Here is a 20,627-nt window from a genome sequence, read left to right as displayed (position 1 = left end):
AAGCATTGACATTTTACAGATATTCTCAAAAGGAAACGATTACCGATTTCTTTTTGATCGGTATAAATATTTCGATCTTAATATTCTTAATTTTAAATTGTAAAAACCTAACCAAATTGAATGGGGTGACACATAATTATAACAATAACATTAACTAAAAAGAAGAAATAACAAGTCATTGATGGTAGGCCTCCTGAAACAAGTGGGTTTTAAGAAGTGCCTTGAATGTGTTGAGTGATGTTGTGTCCCTGATGTGATTGGGAAGTTTATTCCAGAGTTTGAGTCCATATACCGAGAAGGCTCTATCAGCAAAAGTGATGTGACGTGTTCTTGGTACTACAAAGTATGGTGAACAGGAGCTGTTTGACCGAAGGAGTCTCCGTTCAGTACCAACTTGCAGAATGTTCATGATGTAATCAGGGGCTTGTTGATGTAAGGCCTTAAAGGCAGTGGACACTATTAGGTAATTACTCAAAATAATTATTAGCATAGAACCTTTCTTGGTGATGAGTAATGGGGAGAGGATGGTGGTCTAAAACATTGTGAGAAACGGCTCCCTCTGAAGTGACATAGTTTTCGAGAAAGAAGTAATTTTCCACGAATTTGATTTCGAGACCTCAGATTTAGAACTTGAGGTCTTGAAATCAACCATCTAAACGCACACAACTTCGTGTGACAAGGGTGTTTTTTTCTTTCATTATTATCTCGCAAGTTTGATGACCAATTGAGTTCAAATTTTCACAGGTTTGTTATTTTATGCATATGTTGAGATACACAAACTGTGAAGGCTAGTCTTTGACAATTACAAATAGTGTCCACTGCCTTTAAACATGAGAATGATGACCTTGAAGTCGATCCTTTGTTGGATTGGGAGCCAGTGTAGTTTGATGAGTTCCGGGGTGATAGAGTCGAACTTGCGTTTCTTTGTGATGAGTCTGGCAGCAGTTCGTTGCACGCTATTTAGCCTCCTTTTGAGTTTTTGGCTGACTCCAATCAGAAGACTGTTGCAGTATAGTCGAGTCTTGAAGTGACCAAAGGGTGCACTGCAAGAAGTTATACCCCTGTTTCAGACTCCTTACTGTGGTGAAAATCATAGTCTGCTGCCCAAAATACTGGAGCTGATGAAAGTTCTGCGAAACCATCCACATTAGTTTTATCAACTCGTTCATTGTCTGGCATCGGTGCATAGCCTGCCTTTAATCTGTTAGCATTCAGTGCTGGACCCCAATCTGCATGCGGTTTGGTAGCCATTTTTAAACGCTGCAAAATAATACATTGAGAATGACATTAATGTTGTTGTGAGAGGTACAGCGCCCTCTTCTGGTTACATACAGAGATGCACTTGATTTTTTTGACATTTTCTAAGGCACTGGACACTTTTGGTATTTACTAAACTTGTTAACATCAAAACATGTTAATTTATTAATGAGCAATGGAAAGCTGTTGATATTATAAAACATTATGGGAAATGGCTCCCTCGGGTTTTTTTTTTAGAAAGAGGTAATTTATCACTCAAATAAAGACTTCCGCTGAAGCCTTTTTATTAGGCATCTGAAAGCACACATATTTTTGGAACAAGGGTGTTTTTTTTTCTTTCATCACTTTCCTGCAACTTCAATGACCAATTGAGTCCAAATTTTCACTGGTTTTGTTATTTTGTGCATATGTTGGGATACACCAAGTGAGAACACTGGTCGTTGACAACTGTACCAAAGGTGTCCAGTGCACAATAGATAACTTACTTCAAGGAAAGTTCCATTTTGACGAAACAGATAGTATATTCCATATGTAACTATGAACATGATGGAACAGCTCACAAGACACCATCCTATTGCATCTGCCCAAGATGGAAACCTATAATCTCCAACGATAGGAGAATGGTAGTCAAGAAAAGCAAAGATGACGATACCCTGGAGAAAGTAAAAAAAAAATAGAAATACGTGCATGAAATAGGATTGTGAAATGTATATTGTCCACAAGTATGGACAATGGAGGTTATTTCTGTATACCTGCACGGTTGGACTGACTTGTTTGAAAAAGTTTATCAAACATGTTTTAATACACATTCAGCAAACATAATATAGTTTTTTGTTTTGACCCATACAACTTTATTAATATATAATATTTGATAAATATTCGATAGATTGTAATTGCCTGTTAAGGATTATTATAGTTTGAATTGAATTGAGATGTTAAGTTTGCATTGGGGATCCTATACAACGATGTGTGTAAGCACTGTATACCCTACAGTACTTTCCTGAAACCTGTGGATATTATTTAACTTGTTTGTGAATAGTAAGGGATAGTCGTGGGTAAATTAATCAAGATGAATAAATCACCAATACAGAAATTAGTTTTTTTAATACTTACCAGTAGCAAGAGTGGGCAAAAGAACATCCAACAGAGTCGCCAATAGAGGGCAGGAGTGAAGTTAAGCATTGAGTGGATATCTCTGGAAATACGGTTTACTCCTGTAAGCAAAGATCATTGTATTTTTAATTTTTTTTATATAAGGAGCAAATATGAACAATAGCCCAACAGACATTGCAGAATGAAATTTGAATCAGACTGAAGGATCTTAAAAGAAGAACTCTGATGGGCTAATCAAATGGTACACTGCAGCTCAGATTTACCAGAAAAGAATAACAGAAAAACAAAGATATATGGTATCAAAGAAACACTGAATTATGTAAGAAGGAGGTGTCCATGCACACGGCATTTAAATGACCGAATCCCTTCCTCAGTAATGTTGCCGACAGCAGAGACAGGTAAACTTCAGTTTTGTGTTCCTAGAAGACGACCAGAGTGTCAGAGTCGATTGTTGATAATTTGTTTTTAGTTGTTTAATACTCCCTTTTCATGATCTACCATAGTTTAAATTCCTCAAACCTATGGTTTGGAGACGTTTCGCTAAATACCGCAATGTCTTTTCACGTCACACGAGACGAGTGCGCAAGAACGCCCCATTTAACTATTTTCTGTTAGGCATACTTCGCGAGCCACCCTTGATTAACTATGGTCTTTGACGCTGAGTCGATACCGAGCCACGAACAATTCTTTTACTAAATGGCAAACGATCGCTTTTCACGAAACTAGATTTGAGCAAAGTTTTCTGGCAATTTCCGAACTCGTCGAGTTGAAACCCACGGTTAACATGGTGTGACCGTACACATTACTATGTCGTATTTCCACCATGCACAGTTTCAAAGTTCATATTCATAGTATTTGAGTGGCTCTTTTGATGATGAGAAAACTACATAAAAATTGTTTTACTTACCATAAATGTAGGATACCACCAGAGTTTCCGTCATTGTTGTCACCATTGGTGAGAAGCCACACAGATACCAATCAAGAAGAGACATGACGTAAATACCACCCTACCCAGAAACAAGTATTGACAAGGAAAAGCTGTTATCAAACAGTGTTAAAGACCTGGACACAATTGGTAATTGTCAAAGAACAGTCTTCTCACTTGGTTTATCTCAACATACGCATACAATAACAAACCTGTGAAAATTTGAACTCAATTGGTCGTCGATCGAAGTTGCGAGATAATAATCGAAGAAAAAACACCCTTGTCACACGAAGTTGTGGATACGCTTTCAGATTCTTGATTTCGAGACCTCAAAATCAAATTCTGATAAGTCGAAATCAAATTCAAATATATCAGTGGAAAATTACTTCTGTCTCAAAAACTGTGTTACTTCAGCTTACAGTGATTACAAGTAGTGTCCATGCCTTGAAGAACTAGGTATTTTTTCGTCTTTTTCATCTTCAGTCCGCACTCAAGCTAAACATTGTTCAGCCAAAACCAAACCCATTAGCATTGTCAATAAAATACCGCGTGGTCTTCAGATCACTGATATGAACTGATGAGTCATTGGTTTGTTAAAGCCATTGGACACTTTCGGTAAACAGTATTGCCCAAGGCCCACACTTCGTGTATCACAACTTATATATAAAATAACAAACCTGTGAAAATTAAGGCTCAATCTGTCATCGGAGTTGGGAGAAAATAACGGGAAAACCCACCCTTGTTTCCGCACGTTTCGCCGTGTCATGACATGTGTTTAAAATAAATCCGTAATTCTCGATATCGAGAATCGATAATTGTTTTAATGTTTTCTCAAAAAGTAAAGCATTTCATGAAATAATATTTCAAGAGAAGTCTTTCTCCATTACCTTCTGTTAACCCTGTAAGTTGTTTGTAAATCTGTGATTTTTTTGTTCTGTACCGAAAGTATCCAATGGCTTTAAACACCGTGAGGTCTTCAGGGCCCAATTTCATAGAGCTGCTTAAGCACAAAATTCTGCTTAAGCAAAAAATTCCTTGCTTAGTAAAACCAGATTATCGACCAAGACCCCACTCAGTTGTTATGCTAAGTAAACAACAGCTAAATACCAGTCTAAAGCAATGTACATGGCATGAAATTTTGGCCAGTAACATGTGTAAAATAAGCCAGCTATTTTCGTGCTTAAGCAAATTTTTTGCTTAAGCAGCTCTATGAAATTGGCCCCTGGTCACTGATATGAACTGATGAGTCAGTGGTTGTTAAATAACTTAGACAGGCCACGCTTTCCTTACTTGAGTAACAAGAGGTAAACCAACGAGAAACATTGTGCAGCACGTTCCTAGGATTATCAGCCATTTCCAGCGTCTCGACTGGGGCCAAATTGCTGCCAACTCGTCTGTTAGTGCTGTGATTAACGTCTCCAAGCAAACAAACTGAAAAGGAACATAATATTGAGTTCAACAACGAGTTACTGATTTTGTTATAACATTTCTTTTTCAATCTTCTTGAAGGAAAAATGAACTTTGACAAATTCTAGGCATATTTCTGGTTCGCGGATCTCACCGTGTATATTTGCATTTTTTTCCTTTCTTGTTTATTTAAAGTCGCCAGACACACAAGGCCTGAAGGCCACTTCAAGTTGTAGGCTACAACTATTTTTTCCAAGGGCCGTTAATACCAACTACTCCTGGGGCTGAAACAGGGTTACCCCCGTAGAGCTATATAATAGTTGCTCTATGGGTTACCTCCTTTGCAGTCCATACGCATGAAGGCTTGGGTATCATCCATCAGAAGCCTGGCTGGTAGAGCAGAAAGCACCACCTCCCCAACAACGAAGCAATCAATTAAGTGTCTTGCTTATTAAGGACCATGTGTCACGACCGGGACTCGGACCTGCACATTCTGCTGATCAAACCCACACTCTCTGATCAAACACCAGAGCTTCAATCCGGTGCTCTAAACCGCTAGGCCATGTCATGAGTGTATGTTCTTGCGATCTTGTCTTGCTTAAAATTGTACTGCCGCGGAGTCGACTTTTCTGAATTCGGAAAACTTCTTAGTTTATTCTGAAATGAACTTTAACCTACTATACCTAGATGGAAGGTATGAAAATCGACCGGGACTATCACTTTCGCTTGTTTAGTTAATCGAGGGGACTCTAGCCCTCTATAGCTCTCTAGGCCTCCAACCCAGAAAACATTGCACACACAATGCACCTCATTGGATACAACTTTTTTATTTTAGGAAAATTAAGTCTGGCTGGGGTTGGTGGCGTGGGCGTAGTGGTGTACTAACTTGGGAATTTAAGATAGGTTAACTAACTGAATATTTAAGGTAGACTTTTAATTCTGTTATATTACCTGACTGTCAAGTCCAAGAATAATGAGCATTAAGAAAAATAGGAAAGACCACAACTGGGGGAGCCACATTCGACTCACTGCTTCAGGAAACACAACAAATGCCAAGCCGTAACCTTCAATGAAAAACAAAACAGTTATGGCATCGCTGGAGGCAATATTTCCCGGAGGGTATTCATTCATTCATTCACGTATTTTATTGCTGCACTAACATTTCACATTTCAGAACAGAGTTTGTCAATTAGATTCAAATTGTTAGTAATACGCAGTTAAAGGCAGTGGACACTATTGGTAATTACTCAAAATAATTATTATAATAAAACCTTAATTGGTAACTAGTAATAGGGAGAGGTTGATAGTATAAAACCTTGTGAGAAACGGCTCCCTCTGAAGTGATGTAGTTTTCGAGAAAGGAGTAGTTTTCCACGAATTTGATTTCGAGACCTCAAGAATAGAACTTGAGGTCTCGAAATCAAGCATCTGAAAGTACAAAACTTCGTGTGACAAGGGTGTTTTTTTTCTTTCATAGTTATCTCGCAACTCCGTCGACCAATCTAGCTAAAATTTTCACAGGTTTGTTATTTTATGTACATGGTGATGAGAAGACCAAGTGAGAAGACTGGATTTTGACAATTACCAATAGTGTCCACTGCCTTTAAACATAGTAACTTAAGATATGAAAACAATTGATAATGCTTCTGAATCAAACAAGTATTAATGGTCATTAATTTTTGGACACTAAAGAAAGCGGATGAACAGATATTAAGGGTATTCCAGATGGCCTGCTTGAGACAGATGTTGGGGGTCACCACAGGACAGCCTGCGCAACACAAGAGCACGTAACTGCTTCACTAGGTCAAAGATCTTCCAACCACAATTAGGAAAATAAAACTCAAGTGTTTTGGGCATGTGAACAGAGTGGACAGGGACCAATATCCTTAACTTCTCTTAGAAGGTCTCAATGCAGGTAGCAAACCCAGAGGTAGACCGGGAAAAGGGTGGCTGGAAGGGATCAAGAACTTCTGCGAAGAGGCTGACATGCCATCTGTGGCAGCAGCAGGACATCTAGCAAGGAACAGAGACCTATGGAGACTCATAGTTGGGAAGCCGTTTCCGGGATCTGCCTCGGGAGGACGGCTATGAGGAGGAAGATGAATTTTGGAGTAGTTACCAAAGGTACGGTACACCCTTCCTTTAAACTTCCAGAAGTTTCTTTGCCCTGATTGTTTCTTATGCACACCATAAACCAGGTAAATACTTACCAGCATCAACTACCTTTTCAACCGTTGTATTAGAATCATGTGCCATGAAACCAACAATCGAGAACATGACAAAACCAGAGAATATACTGGTACAGGCGCATGAGATGCAGAACATGAAAGCATCCCTGAAAGTACATGAAGAGGAATTCAATGAACACATTCATATTGAAGTAAAACTTATGTTGTTTTTTTAAACCCTGGACAAAAAGAAACAAATTAGCATATTAGTCATGCGCAAATTAATCACTTCAGTTAAAGGAAATAGGGAGCAAGTTCAGTGTTGTCACTGTCACTGTCACTGTCGATCCCAGTGTCACAGTGAGTGTCGCAGTGTCACATTTTCACATTGTCACACAGTCACCGTGTCACAGTGACGATGTCGCTGTTGCTGTCGATGTCGCTGTTGCTGCCACAGTCGAAATCGTTGTTGTTGTTGTCGTTGTGGTTGTTTTTGTCGTCGTCGTCGTCGCTAATCACAAGATTGCTATTAGGAAAGATAATTTTGAGCTTTTCTTTGGATGAATTTACCTGTAACAGTTGTTGTTGAATTTATTATAGCTGGCCAGTGTTTGCATGCCTCCCCATCCTGGGCTGAAGGAAAGAAACACCTGATTGGCTGCTGCCAGCCACACCTAAACGGAATGATGACAAGGAGTTACTTTATTTGGGAAGGATGAGAAAACAGGACGAGAAAACAGGGGTGACAAGTTTTGAGCTTTTGTGGTGGAGGCGAATGCTTAACATCAAATAGCAAGACAATAGAAAGTGTTGGAGAAAGTTCACAACCTAGAAAGTTTAGTTAACATAAAATGAAGAAGCTTGAGTATTTTTGGGCACATATTACAAGGAGATGGGAAAATCTTGAGAAGCAGTGCGTAGAAGGACGTGTTGCTGGTCGCCATGGAGAGGAAGACTGAAAGCCAGATGGACTGACAACATTTGGGAACTGAACAGACGTAATGCGTGAGCCAACAACAAAAGCGCTGAACAGGGAGGCTTGGAGAGGGTTTGTTTCTCGAACTACCACGGGACGGTGGACACCCTAGTGGACTTAAGAGAGAGGGAGAGATTTGGGCATACTCAGACCAAGTCTCTTGAGACAAAGAATCAACACATCAATTGTTCGTCCCTACCTTTGCTTGACCGAGAGCTTTGAAATCCGGTCTGATGAAGAACAAGATTCCTTGAAGAGACCCTTCCAGTGTCACCCCGCGAATAAATAGAACGACGAGTAAAACATAAGGAAAGGTGGCTGTAAAGTACACCGCCTGTTTGGAGAAAAATGTTGTATTTTATTTATTTCAGACCACATTGCTGTCAAAATAATAGTATCTCTTGAACCCAAAACACAGCCTCTCTGATGATTTCGACAGCGCACTTTGTCTAGCATTAAGTTTGATTTAAAGTCAATTATAGCTCTTTGTGGGGCGGGTTCTGGACTTTTTTTGGCAAGACCCCTTTTACTTACTTTACCAGACGATTTGATTCCTTTAGAGATGCATATGTAGACAATGACCCAAGCAGCTGTAAAGGCCAATAATAGTTGCCAACGAATAGATCCAAGGGAATGCAAACCATCAGATAAATCCAACACATGGAACCTGTAGAATATTTTTTAAAAAATTAAAGGTTGGCTCACCAGAACATACAGTTATTTTCGTTTAAAGGGATATTACAGCATTGTTTTTTGCTAACAAAACATTTGCAAGCAGTGTAAGCACTTTATGTAATCCACCATAAACATAAACTGAAAAACCTGTTGAGATCGATCGGCCATCTGGGTCACAAGCGAATAGTGAAAAGCCGAATACACAGTTTTAATGACATCAGTTAACAAAAAATGAATAAAACGCTCGCTGAGCGATAAACTCCAAACTGGAAATTAGTGTTATTTATTTCTTATCAAACATGACATTTCAGACAGAAATATTTCAAGGGATGTTTTCTACTATCGTCATCATTTAAACAGCTACCTGAGCGGAATGTTTTCAACAGAAATGGTATTTTTACTTGTTTATAATGCACTTGTTCACCATTTTAATGTAATTTTGATATGTGTACACTTCTGAATTTTTCGTAATTATCGAGTAAAAAATCAGGCCCCTACCTAAAAGTTTTTGGAAAAACTAAAAACACTTCTGCCGTTGAGAGCGGGCGTCAAAGGACAATGCCGCTGACGTCATTTGTGGGAGTTTGCTTTGTTATACATCCACGCTGCAACAAAGCGGCTTTATCTACTTATGACGTTTTGAGAGTGATTACGTAACGGGGCTTTTCGCAAATCTCGCAGAAAAGCTCTGGACAAGGGCATACAAAATGACTGTTTTTTTACACAATTGAAACCTATTTATAATCATGTGACTCGATTTCCTTATTCATCGAAAACATTTTAAGTGGAATTCAGCAAAGTTCACGACTTGACATTTTCGCTCAAGCAGGTCTTTAACCGTGTAAGTTTTATGTAACTGTGATCTTTTCGATTTTTGTTTCTACAAATTCTGTAATATTCCTTTAATGTTTGATTGTGTTAATAGTACCTTCAACATTATACTCAATCAATGACGGAAAGAAAATTGTTACTTTCCCCAGTTATTATCAGTTATTTCCCCAGTTATTATTAGTTATTTACTTGTCATCATACCCTTCAGTGTGGGCTATGCGACGACTGTGTGCACATTTCTGAATTATTAAAAGGGCCACCTTTTGACATGTTTCTATAATGAAGACATTTAAGTCACACCCTTAAACTTTTACACATTAGTTCGAGAGGATATACCTTTGTGTAATTACTCCAAAGAATAATTATCATGAAAACCTACTTGGTACAGAGCACTGGCACCCGATACTCCACATTTCTGTTCGTAGTTAAAGGCAGTTGACACTATTGGTAATTACTCAAACAAGTTATCACCATAAAACCTTTCTTATGGGGAGAGGTTGATGGTATAAAACATTGTGAGAAACGGCTCCCTCTGAAGTGAGAAGACTGGTCTTTGACAATTACCAATAGTGTTCACTGGCTTTAACCACAACAAAGGGTCAACGAGAGTAAGTACTTATCCAACACCGATTACTACCTCGTATCCCAGGTTACCATGACTGTTGGTAACTATAAACACTATTACAAATCTGAAATGTCTGTGGCACTGGAGTTCTTTTGATACTAAAACACTTTTATAGAAACGACACCCTATGAAAAATAGAAGTTTTAAAGAAACGGATACTTTTTCACCAATATTTAGAGTAGAAGTTTTAAAGAAACGGATACTTTTTCACCAATATTTCAACTTGACAAAGACTTTAGGCATCACATTGCAAGCCTTTCTCAGGCAAAAGGAAGCACACATTCTTTGCAATAAGGCTTGTGGTACCCCCCCCCCCCCCTCCATCTATATGTAATTGCAAGTTGGATGACCAATCTGGCCCAAACTTTAACAGATTTGTTATTTTTATGCATTGTGTTGGGATACACCAAGTGAGTTTGACAATAATTACCAAAGGTGTCCAGTGCCTTTAAGGTTGGATAATAAAAACCAAGTGAGGGTACTGGTCTTTGACAATTGCCTGTACCAAAAGTATACCCTGCCTTTTTAGTTGTTTTTATTTAAAAAGTTTTCAAATAAAAGTAATGTTTTACTTCCAATATTCTTCTGTAGCTCGTACACGCTTCTCTGTATAATTACCTGCAGTTGTGAAGTTTGCCAAAGTAGATAGTGTTGGCGATGTCTCATTCGTTGAGTATAAAGGGGTATTTGAAGTCTCATTTTGAAGCTGTCCATACGACTTCGAATCATAGCAGTTGTCTGTGTTCCATTCGTGGTCACAACCAACCCAGGGTTGAGGGTTGAAGAGGGATACAACCATGTAATAAATGCAATATGCAAGGACGAGGTTGTAGTAAAGGCAGAATCCTGCTGATAAAAAAGCCATGGCAAACCCAGCTCCTGCAGCATGAAGACAAAAACAATGGAACAGTAAAAGTATCTAAGATAGAATGAAGAAAGTTAGAAACAGGCATGGGCGGAGGGATTGTGAAAAGGGGGCAAGGTAAAATGAATTTGTATGTTGATAAACATTAATAGTGTCTTTCTGCTATAGTGTTAAGGAACATTAAATGAGAGAAAAAAAATCGTCTAAGATCACATATTTACATAAAACTTACACGGTCTAATGATGATGATAGTAGAAAACATCCCTTGAAGTATTTATGTCTGAAATGTCATATTTTGTGGGAAGAAAAATAGAGTTAAACCGATTTAATGCAAAATGCGTAACCGGTTTTTCACTATTTCCTCGTGACCGAGATTGCCGATCAATCTCAGTTTATGTATCGGTGGATTACATAAAGTGCGCTGCTTTGTTAGCAAAAACCAACTGTGTTATGTTCCTTTTTTTGGGGGGGGGGGGGTGGGGGTGATAGGGCTGTGTATCAAGCTTATAATTATAGTCATTTGGTAAATTTCATTTGGGGGCAAGAGGGGACGGGGCGAAGGGTTCTAAGGGGGAGCACTGCCCTCTCCCATCAACCCTCTGGTGACGCCACTGTTAACACTGATTAGTTGAAAAGGACGACAATAATATAGAACAAGTAACCATGGCTAGTTTTACTGTAGAGAGACTGTAATACCTTTAAATAATTTGCAGTAGTTCCACACACTGATGCATCCAAGACTGGAAAACTGACCAAGACATAGCTCGAGGAATATGATCGGTAATGCAACCAGTCCGATCATGATGAAATAAGGAATCAGAAACGCACCTTGTAGAACAATTTAAATAAAATTAAGTGATTAATAAATGCCTGGACCCCTGTCTTACTGTTGGGGTCTAGTTGGACAGAAAACCACGACAGCTATGAAAGATTTAGGTATTTTACACTCCATTTCACCCAACATTGTCAAGTGATTAAAACATGGTCTGGAATACTGTGAACCTTCTAGTTGGACAGAAAACCACAACAGGTTATTTAGGTTTAAACTCCCTTACACAAATAGTTCTGATACTTGATGAAGCAAAGCTGTGTGTGATAAACAATTTACCAAATCAACTCTCTTAAAGGAACACGTTGCCTTGGATCGGTCGAGTTGGTCTTTGAAAAGCGTTTGTAACCGTTTGTTATAAAATGCATATGTTAGAAAGATATTATAAAAGTAGAATATAGTGATCCACACAAGTATCACTCGAAATTGCGTGGTTTTCCTTTTACCTCGTCGACAGACACGGTCAGCCGGTTATGAGAGTCAAAATTTTGACTCCCATAACTGGCCGACCGTGTTAGTTCGCAAAGTAAAAGGAAACCCACGCAATTTCGAGGCAAATGTGTGTGGATAATTGTATTCTACTTTTAAAACATCTTTCCAACCATTAAGCATTTTATAACAAACGGTTACAAACGCTTTTCAAAGACAAACTCGACCGATCCAAGGCAACGTGTTCCTTTTAATGTTAGTGAAAAACCACTAGCTTTGTCCGCCATACCAATCTGGCAGAGAGTATACTCTTTTTAGAGTGAAAGACGGGTACATTTAACTCGATTTAGAGTGAAGTTCGTTACAGTTTCACCCAAAGTGAGTGACGCAGATTGACTTTCACTCTCAAAAGCGCGAAACTGACACCTCTCGAGCAAGAGCGTGAAATGTTCACTCTTTTACATTTAAGAGAGAACATGAGAAAGCATATAAAAAAAGCAAGAGGGTTATTCAGTCTTTTGTACATATCTCACTTATAATTTTAAGTACTGTGCTTTTCCGAGTTGTCAGTTTAAAAGACAAATCTTGATAGTATTTTTAATTACCTTGTAAAAAATAAATAATTGAATCAGTTTTAATCCATCTGTCTGTTTGTTGTTCTAGAGTGTTTTTGTCTGTACTGTTTGGACCAAGGCCAGTTTTAGTTTCCCCAGTGTGGGATAATAAAGTTCTTATCTTAAATCATCTTCATCATCGTCATACATTTATTTCATTGCTGTTCTTACATTTCACATTTCAAGACAAAGTTGGCAATGCATTATGTTCAAAGTAATACACAGTGCATAGTGAATTAAAGTAAACTTTGATAGTTCACAATAATTGACATTAGAGAGGTTTCGCAGAGTCACCAATACTCTACGTGAACGGATACGTCATCACTTTTTGAGGTCCATGTGACGTATAACCGTTGTACACAAGTTAGAATAGTCGCTCAAAACGGGAATCTGTCGCCATACACGTAAGTAAACAACGAGTATATTTTGTTCATGTTTTTGTAGCGGATTATTATTTTTTATCGTACCAGGTTTTCACCATGTCTATTAGAGGTATCATACATGGATGTATATGGACATTTGTTAACCGCCATGCTTCAGAAAAAGAGAAATGGCGATTGTCCATGGGTGCAGCCACTTGGTTAATAGCGCCCTCTTGAGCCTCAAGTTGAGGGAATTCGTTAGAATTTTGCGAAACAAAACTACACAGCTCACTTGACGCGAACGCGTACGGTTCGATATCTGTATGCGTATTCGTATTCGCGACTCTGCGAAACCTCTCTATTGATCAGTACTACACAATTAATACATTCATTTTGGTTTTTACTCATACACACCAATGTGAGTTAGCACTGTATACTCGGTACTTACCCGTCTGTGAACAAAACCACTGGCATATTACTCAGGTGGGTTTCGAACCCATGACCCTAGAGAATACACGATAGTTATAAAATAAGCAGTTATGTATAGTCTTACCTCCACCGTTTTCGTAGCATAAATATGGGAATCTCCAGACATTCCCAAGTCCAATTGAATAACCCATTACAGACAGGATGAAATCAAAACGTCCTCCCCATGTTCCTCTCTCAGGAATCCTTACATCAACCGAGCCAGCATCACTGTTTAAATCTTTCTCCTTAAGAGGTATGGCCGGTGTCGTCTCTGTCACAAAGTTGTTATTAGGGAGCGCGGCTGTGCCCTTTTCCTGTGTTGTTTGCAGCGAAGAGTACATCTTGAAGCAAATAATTGGTTCTAGGAGATTGTGGTATTCTGGACCATAGTGGGTAATATCAAAAAATATGTTTGGATGGGACTTTACAGGTACAAAGTATCCCATATGGACACGTCTTCACACTTGGTGTACCCCACCATATTCATAAAATAACAAGCCTGTGAAAATTTGAGTTCAATTGGTCATCGAAGTTGCGAGATAACTATGCAATAAAAAACACCCTTGTCACTAGAAGTTTTGTGATTTCAGATGCTTGATTTCGAGACCTCAAAATCTAATTCTGAGGTCTCGAAATTCGTTGAAAATTACTTATTTCTTGAAAACTATAGTCACTTCAGAGGGAGCCATTTCTCACAATGCTTTACACTATCAACTTCGACAACCAATTGAGCTCAAATTTTTACAGGTTTGTTACTTTATGCATATGTTGAGATACACCAAGTGAGAATACTGGTCTTTGACAATTACCAATAGTGTCCACTGCCTTAAATAGATTTTACGGATGACAGTTTGATCTATCGAACAAACATGCCTATCAGTTTCATACTTGCCATCTTTTCAAGCGTGAGAATAATTATGAAGAACGATGACTATTGATAATAGGATATTGTTGTATCCTGGACCTAGCGAGATTTTATTCACACAGTGGGTCATATTTCAAAGAGTTTGTCCGGATTTCACTATACAAGGACAAAGTAGGCCTTTTTTATGCAAGTCGCCAGACACACAAGGCCTGAAGGCCACTTCAAGGAGTGGGCAACAATTATTTTTCCAGAGGCCGTTGCCACCTACTCCTAGGGCTGAAACAGGGTTAACCCCTTTACAGTCCATACGGATGTAGGCTTGGGTATCATCGATCCGAAGCCTGGCCGGTAGAGCAGAAAGCACTACCTCCCGAATTTTTAACTATACTCACATAACTTCATTATTGGCAACTCTTTCAACAGGTTTATTAAGATAACGTGTCGTTTTGTAGACACAATATAAATTCTACTGGTGTATAATAATAATAATAATAATAATAAACTACATTTATATAGCGCATAATATGAATAAACATCTCTAAGCGCTTTACAATACAACAAACAACAATTACAACAGAAATATAAACATAGTTAACAGAAAAAATACACATTCTGTTGTTCGTTAAGAATAAAGGAATTAATACTAAAGGGTGAAATGTATCCCTGCCATACCTACTTCATGTTCGGAGCGCTGTTATATATAGGCTAAGCAAACTAGGTCATGCCTGTATTTAAAGGCACTGATGGACACCTTCGTACACAAGTTATAAAGAGAAACTAGACATTAGGTGTTTGTGAACAAACACAAAGCTGTTCCGTGTTCTTTTGCTTTGATTATGTGTTAACATTACCAAGGAGTCTATAACTGAAAAAAAAGTTTGAAAAATACTGTACAGTGTCTTGAGTTACGGTGCCACTTCATGGGGTCACGGTAACCTAAGGCTAATCTCTACGCCCAAGGAGCCTGTAACTGAAAAAAAGGTTAGAAAATCGGTTGTGTAGTTCTTGAGATATGGTGCCACTTCTGGTTGACCCGGAAGTAGAGGTCAACTTGGGGTCATGGATTTTCAAAGTTTATTTTTAATGCCTTAGGAGGACAAAACTGAACAAACAGGATTGAAAATCGGTTGTATAGTACTTGGCGTATGGTCCCACTTCCGGTTCACCCGGACGTAGAGGCCAACATGGGGTCACGAATTTTCACAGTCAATATTAATGTCAAGGAGTCTGTAAGTGAAAACAAATTGAAAATCGGTTGAGTAGTTCTTGAGATATGGTCCCACTTCCGGTTGACCCGGAAGTAGAGGTCAAATTGAGGTCACGGTTTTTCCAAATTTTTCTCCTATCCCCAAGGAGTCTTATAACTGCAAACAGTCGACATTCTTAAAGAAGAATGTCGTCTTCCTGTGATAATTTATCTCGGAATGTCGACATCCTAAAAGTAGGATGTCGTCTTCCTGTGATAATTTATCTCGGGATGTCGACATCCTAAAAGTAGGATGTCGTCTTGCTGTGATAATTTATCTCGGTATGTCGACATCCTAAACGTCAGTTGTCATCTTCCTGTGATAATTTATCTCGGGAAGTCGACATTCTAAAAGAAGAATATCGTCTTCCTGTGATAATTTGTCTCGGAATGTCGATATCCCAAAAGTAGGATGTCGTCTTGCTGTGATAATTTATCTCGGGAAGTCGACATCCTAAAATTAGGATGTCGTCTTCCTGTGATAATTTATCTCGGGAAGTCGACATCCCGAAAGTAGGATTTCTTTTGTTGAAAGGATTTTACTTGTATACGTTTTGTTAACTAGTATTACATTTCCAACAATATTTCTAATATTCATGGTCATAAACTACGTTAAACTAAAATAATGGACGAAACAAAATGTCCCACGTAAAACTCCATAAGGTTTGGAACATAATGGTCCCGCAAGTTCAAATACGCGCGAGACTTGCTTAGTCTACACAGAAGGTAATAAATAATTTATTACAAGCAAATGCAATTGTACAATAATAGAAAACAAAAACTAAAAATTTAATGCAAATCACATGTAGGGGATGGAGGGGCCCATAAAAAGCAAACCTTAACGAGTACGGACCCCCCCCCCTTTTTTCTAACGAAGAAAGCAATGTTAGCAATTCTATTTAGTGGGTGTAATCTTATGTAGCGGCAAAACAATAAAACATTACAGGAAGAACAAACACAAAAAAAGTTAGCGTAAAATAAAACTTAACAATATATTTAAATGAAACAGATAAACAAAATACCCAAAATAAATACTAGAGAAATTGGGCCCCACAACTCTTGCTGGGAAAAAAACCATGTCGAAGTATACCATTGTTATCCATTAGAGACGTTTTGTAGTCACCTTGGTTGGGGAGCGAGGAATCTAGCAAAAACACACGAAAATCCCATGGCTGGGACATCAGTTTATACACCAGACAAATCTATTATATGGATATTCTTTTGAATATTTTATTTTGTGCATTATGGTCCGTGATTCATGGTCCGTTGAATATAAGTGGGCGCTTGTATCGACAACAGACTTTTATCCTTTTGATCACCATCAGCCCCATGTATAATAAACTTCAATGGCTGACGATTGCACTTTTGGTATTGTCATTGTTAAACTCCGGTTCCATTGTGTGCTGTCTGTTTACCCTCCACGCCTAGATTTTCTTGTGAATAGTAGCTGTGTATGATTCATGGTTCGCTGAATAATGTGGCGATAACAAACTTTTATCCTTTTGATCACCATCAGCCCCATGTATAATAAACTTTTGACGATTGAAATTTAACCCAATTTCCACGTGGTTTTCAGGATAAGCAAACAACAGCTGAAAACAAGTAACAAGCAATATGCAACAAATGGATATTTTTGTTGGTAATCCTATTTTTATCAAGGAAGAAATTTCATGGTAAGCAAATTTGTGTGCTTTAGCAGCTCTATGAAATTGGGCCCTGGTGTTTCTGATCCGCAGAGTGGGTTCGTCCCAGTTTAGTGACACTTGTGTCCATTAGATTGACGAGCAGAACCGTGCCTATGTGCAATGTGTTAATTTTTAAATCATATATCTCTTATGCAAAGTTTCTTTTTACGTATAAATTCTTCAAAAAATCGAAGCTAGCCTATGAAATGATATTGTCCCGGTATTCTACTTAAGGTATTGGTAACATTTAAATAATTTATATACCTTACCAAAGGTTAGAACAAGAAAATTTACTCACATTTCGACCAAGACGAATTGTTGTGCCTGGAGGTTTTCAACTTTAGCGCGGCATGTGCATTGGTCTGATGTCTAGACTTTACGTAGCACATCTTCGTACAGTTACCGGACCAACATGGGACCAGTCTCACAATAAGATCGTCAACCAACGGCAGCCGATCTTCGCGCGGTAAACAAAAGTAAAAGAGTCTTAATGAACATCTGAGATGTCTCAAAAACCCATATGTTAAACAAATAAATGTAGGATAATGCCTCCGCACTACTGTTATAGCGCCCTCAAGTGTTCATATTAAAGCACATGTAAACATGCTCATGAAGGCAGACATCTTGTCTCGAATACTCTCCAGTTATTACAATAAATAAACAAACAATGAAAGTAATGACAAAACAGAATCTAAATTAAGACACAGCTGTTTGGTTGGTGCAGATAGGTGTTTATATGTTTGTTTTTAACTTAAAACCTTTATGTACACTTTCGGTACAGAAAAAAAATACAAGTTCACAGATTTACAAATAATTTACAGGGTTTACAGAAGGTAATGGTGAAAGACTTCTCTTGAAATATCATTCCATGAAATGCTTTACTTTTTGAGAAAACATTAAAACAATATCAATTCTCAATATAGCGAGAATTACGGATTTATTTTAAACAGAATCATGTCATGACCGACGAAACGTGCGGAAACAAGGGTGGGTTTTCCCGTTATTTTCTCCCGACTCCGATAAATGATTGTGCCTAAATTTTCACAGGTTTGTTATTTTATATATAAGTTGTGATACACGAAGTGTGGGACTTGGACAATACTGTTTACCGAAAGTGTATAATGGCTTTATAAAAAAAACCTCTAAGATCAAAGTTTTTCATACAGCCAAAGTTCAATTGTATCAAATAAATACAAGTATTTTAATGAAAAGGAATGCAGTCACGTTTCCCTCAAAACTATTATTATAGCAGTTAGGAAAATTTTAAGAAAAAAAATTACATTATACTAAAAATAGAGGCAACTAAGAATGAAGGCATAGCAAATCAGCACATGAGCAAATACATGGAGTTGCTGGTAAACCAGTGGACATAATTACCATAGGGTGCAAGGTGGCTTAAGCCCCCCCCCCCTGCTTAGAGCCCCATCCCCCATCCCCTCCTGCCCAACTACACAAGACATCAAAGCTTAACGAACTCTCAGAATCTTAGACCAAGTTGATTTTTGTCTTAAAGGCAGTGGACACTATTGATAATTATTCAAAATAATTGTTAGCATAAAACCTCACTTGGTAAGCAAAGGAGAGCTGTTGACAGTATAAAACGTTGTGAGAAACGGCTCCCTCTGAAGTAACGTAGTTTTCGAGAAAGAAGTAATTTACCAAGAACTTGATTTCGAGACCTCAAAATTAGCTTTTTAGGTCCCGAAATCAAGCATCCGCAAGCACACAACTTCGTGTGACAAGGGTGTTTTTTCTTCAATTGTTATCTCGCCATTTCGACGACCAATTGAGTTCAAATTTTCACAGGTTTGCTATTTTGTGCATATTTTGAGATATGTGAGAAGACTGTTCTTTGACAACTACCAATAGTGTCAAATGTCTTTAAAGATCCTATGTCACATTTTTGGCCGATTTGACCCAAAAACTTTGATTTAAAATTCAATAGGTACTTTGATGGGGGTCGAGAAAGTTACAAGCTTTCTTTTGAGCCATTGCTCGAAAAAGTCCGCCAATTATTAGTAGCAGTGAAATAAAGTGCCAAAATTAGTTTTTGTGATATCACTTGACAAATTCTTGTGTTTTTTAAGAAACGTTTTAATTTTTTGTCATGGTTCCTGACCATTAAAAGTAAAAGTTAAAAATGTTTTCGTCAGAGCGGGTGATACTCTTTGAAATACCACCCACTCAAAAAAAAATTTTTTTTAATGTTTGGGGCCAAAAATATGACATAAGCATCTTTAAATCTATTAAAAATATGTCCTCACAGGTCTTACAAAAAATGTCTCAAAGTTAAGGCCCCTTTGAGTTATTGTCTGTCACCCCGCCCCCCCCCCCCCAAAAAAAACCCCGTCATTGTGACGTCATTGCAATTTCTCATTAGCTTCAAAACTCCTGCGAATCTGGGGGGAAATTGTTATTCCAGGGCACTGTAATTCACGCAAATGTTTTTACATTGAGTTATGGTTCTTCCATTCCTCCCTGTCCAAGTTTCCTTTGCCAAAACAATTTCTAAAAATAAATGAGGCAGCATCAAACATGGTAAAATATTTTCCAATCTTAGCATGAAAACCATGATTTATTCAGTATATTTGTATGTATATTGCATTGATATGATAATTTACAAGTCCATCACCTATTAACAAAGACGAAATGTCCATGGGTCCACAGAGGTGAAAGGTAGGGAAAGAAATGACTGTGCCAACTTGTCCCCCCTTGTATGCCTGCAATATCAGATACCAGCCGTCAATTTCACCAAGCTCATCCTAACTTAGGACTAATCTTAGGACTCGGGACGAGTCAAGTTCCGTATCCATAGGCATTAATACGCATTGAACCCATCCCAAGTTGGGACGAGTTACTCGTCCTAACTCAAGATAGGATTAATCCTAGCGTTTCGTGAAATCGGCTGCAGATTAAGAGCAAAAACGACACTGCATGATCTCAAAAACAGACATCATTTTAGATTTAATGTAGCACGATGGAAATCTAATCTGTTTTTCAAAAGAATGTCTCTGCTATATGATAAATGTTTACTGTCCATAACTCCAATTGAAATTATCTCCTCTAATGCAAAAAACAAATTTTCCATTCAATACCACCAAAAATGGAAATTGAAAATAAATAAACTTTACAATTAAAAACTAATTCTTTGCTCTTTGAATTTGGATTACTAGCTTGAAATAAATCCTAACACAGGTGAGACACTGTGCAAAAACTTGCACCTCCAGCCAAAATTCAATACCAGGTTTGGTCATGAAAATAGAGGTTTAAAAACAGGCTTATAAGG

At 38.1% G+C, this 20,627-nt stretch overlaps 1 protein-coding gene across 1 annotated transcript; it reads right to left on the bottom strand.

Annotated features, from left to right (window-relative positions):
• Positions 1-772: 772 nt before the first annotated feature.
• On the bottom strand, positions 773-17,790 carry LOC117290310 (sodium- and chloride-dependent glycine transporter 1-like). Its single transcript, XM_033771630.1, has 14 exons — positions 17,640-17,790; positions 13,631-13,924; positions 11,540-11,671; positions 10,550-10,856; positions 8,381-8,513; positions 8,046-8,180; positions 7,441-7,544; positions 6,913-7,037; positions 5,654-5,766; positions 4,586-4,726; positions 3,278-3,377; positions 2,371-2,471; positions 1,743-1,910; positions 773-1,260 (listed from the first exon to the last, which is right to left on the bottom strand). Exons 2-14 carry the CDS (start codon positions 13,884-13,886, stop codon positions 1,054-1,056), a joined length of 2,022 nt encoding a protein of 673 aa, XP_033627521.1. The 5' UTR covers positions 13,887-13,924; positions 17,640-17,790; the 3' UTR covers positions 773-1,053.
• Positions 17,791-20,627: the final 2,837 nt, after the last annotated feature.

Source organism: Asterias rubens, chromosome 5, assembly GCF_902459465.1.
Source record: "Asterias rubens chromosome 5, eAstRub1.3, whole genome shotgun sequence".
Classification (NCBI taxonomy): domain Eukaryota; kingdom Metazoa; phylum Echinodermata; class Asteroidea; order Forcipulatida; family Asteriidae; genus Asterias; species Asterias rubens.
Note: the sequence above shows the minus strand (reverse complement) of the source record. Positions and strands in the feature narration are given on the sequence as shown.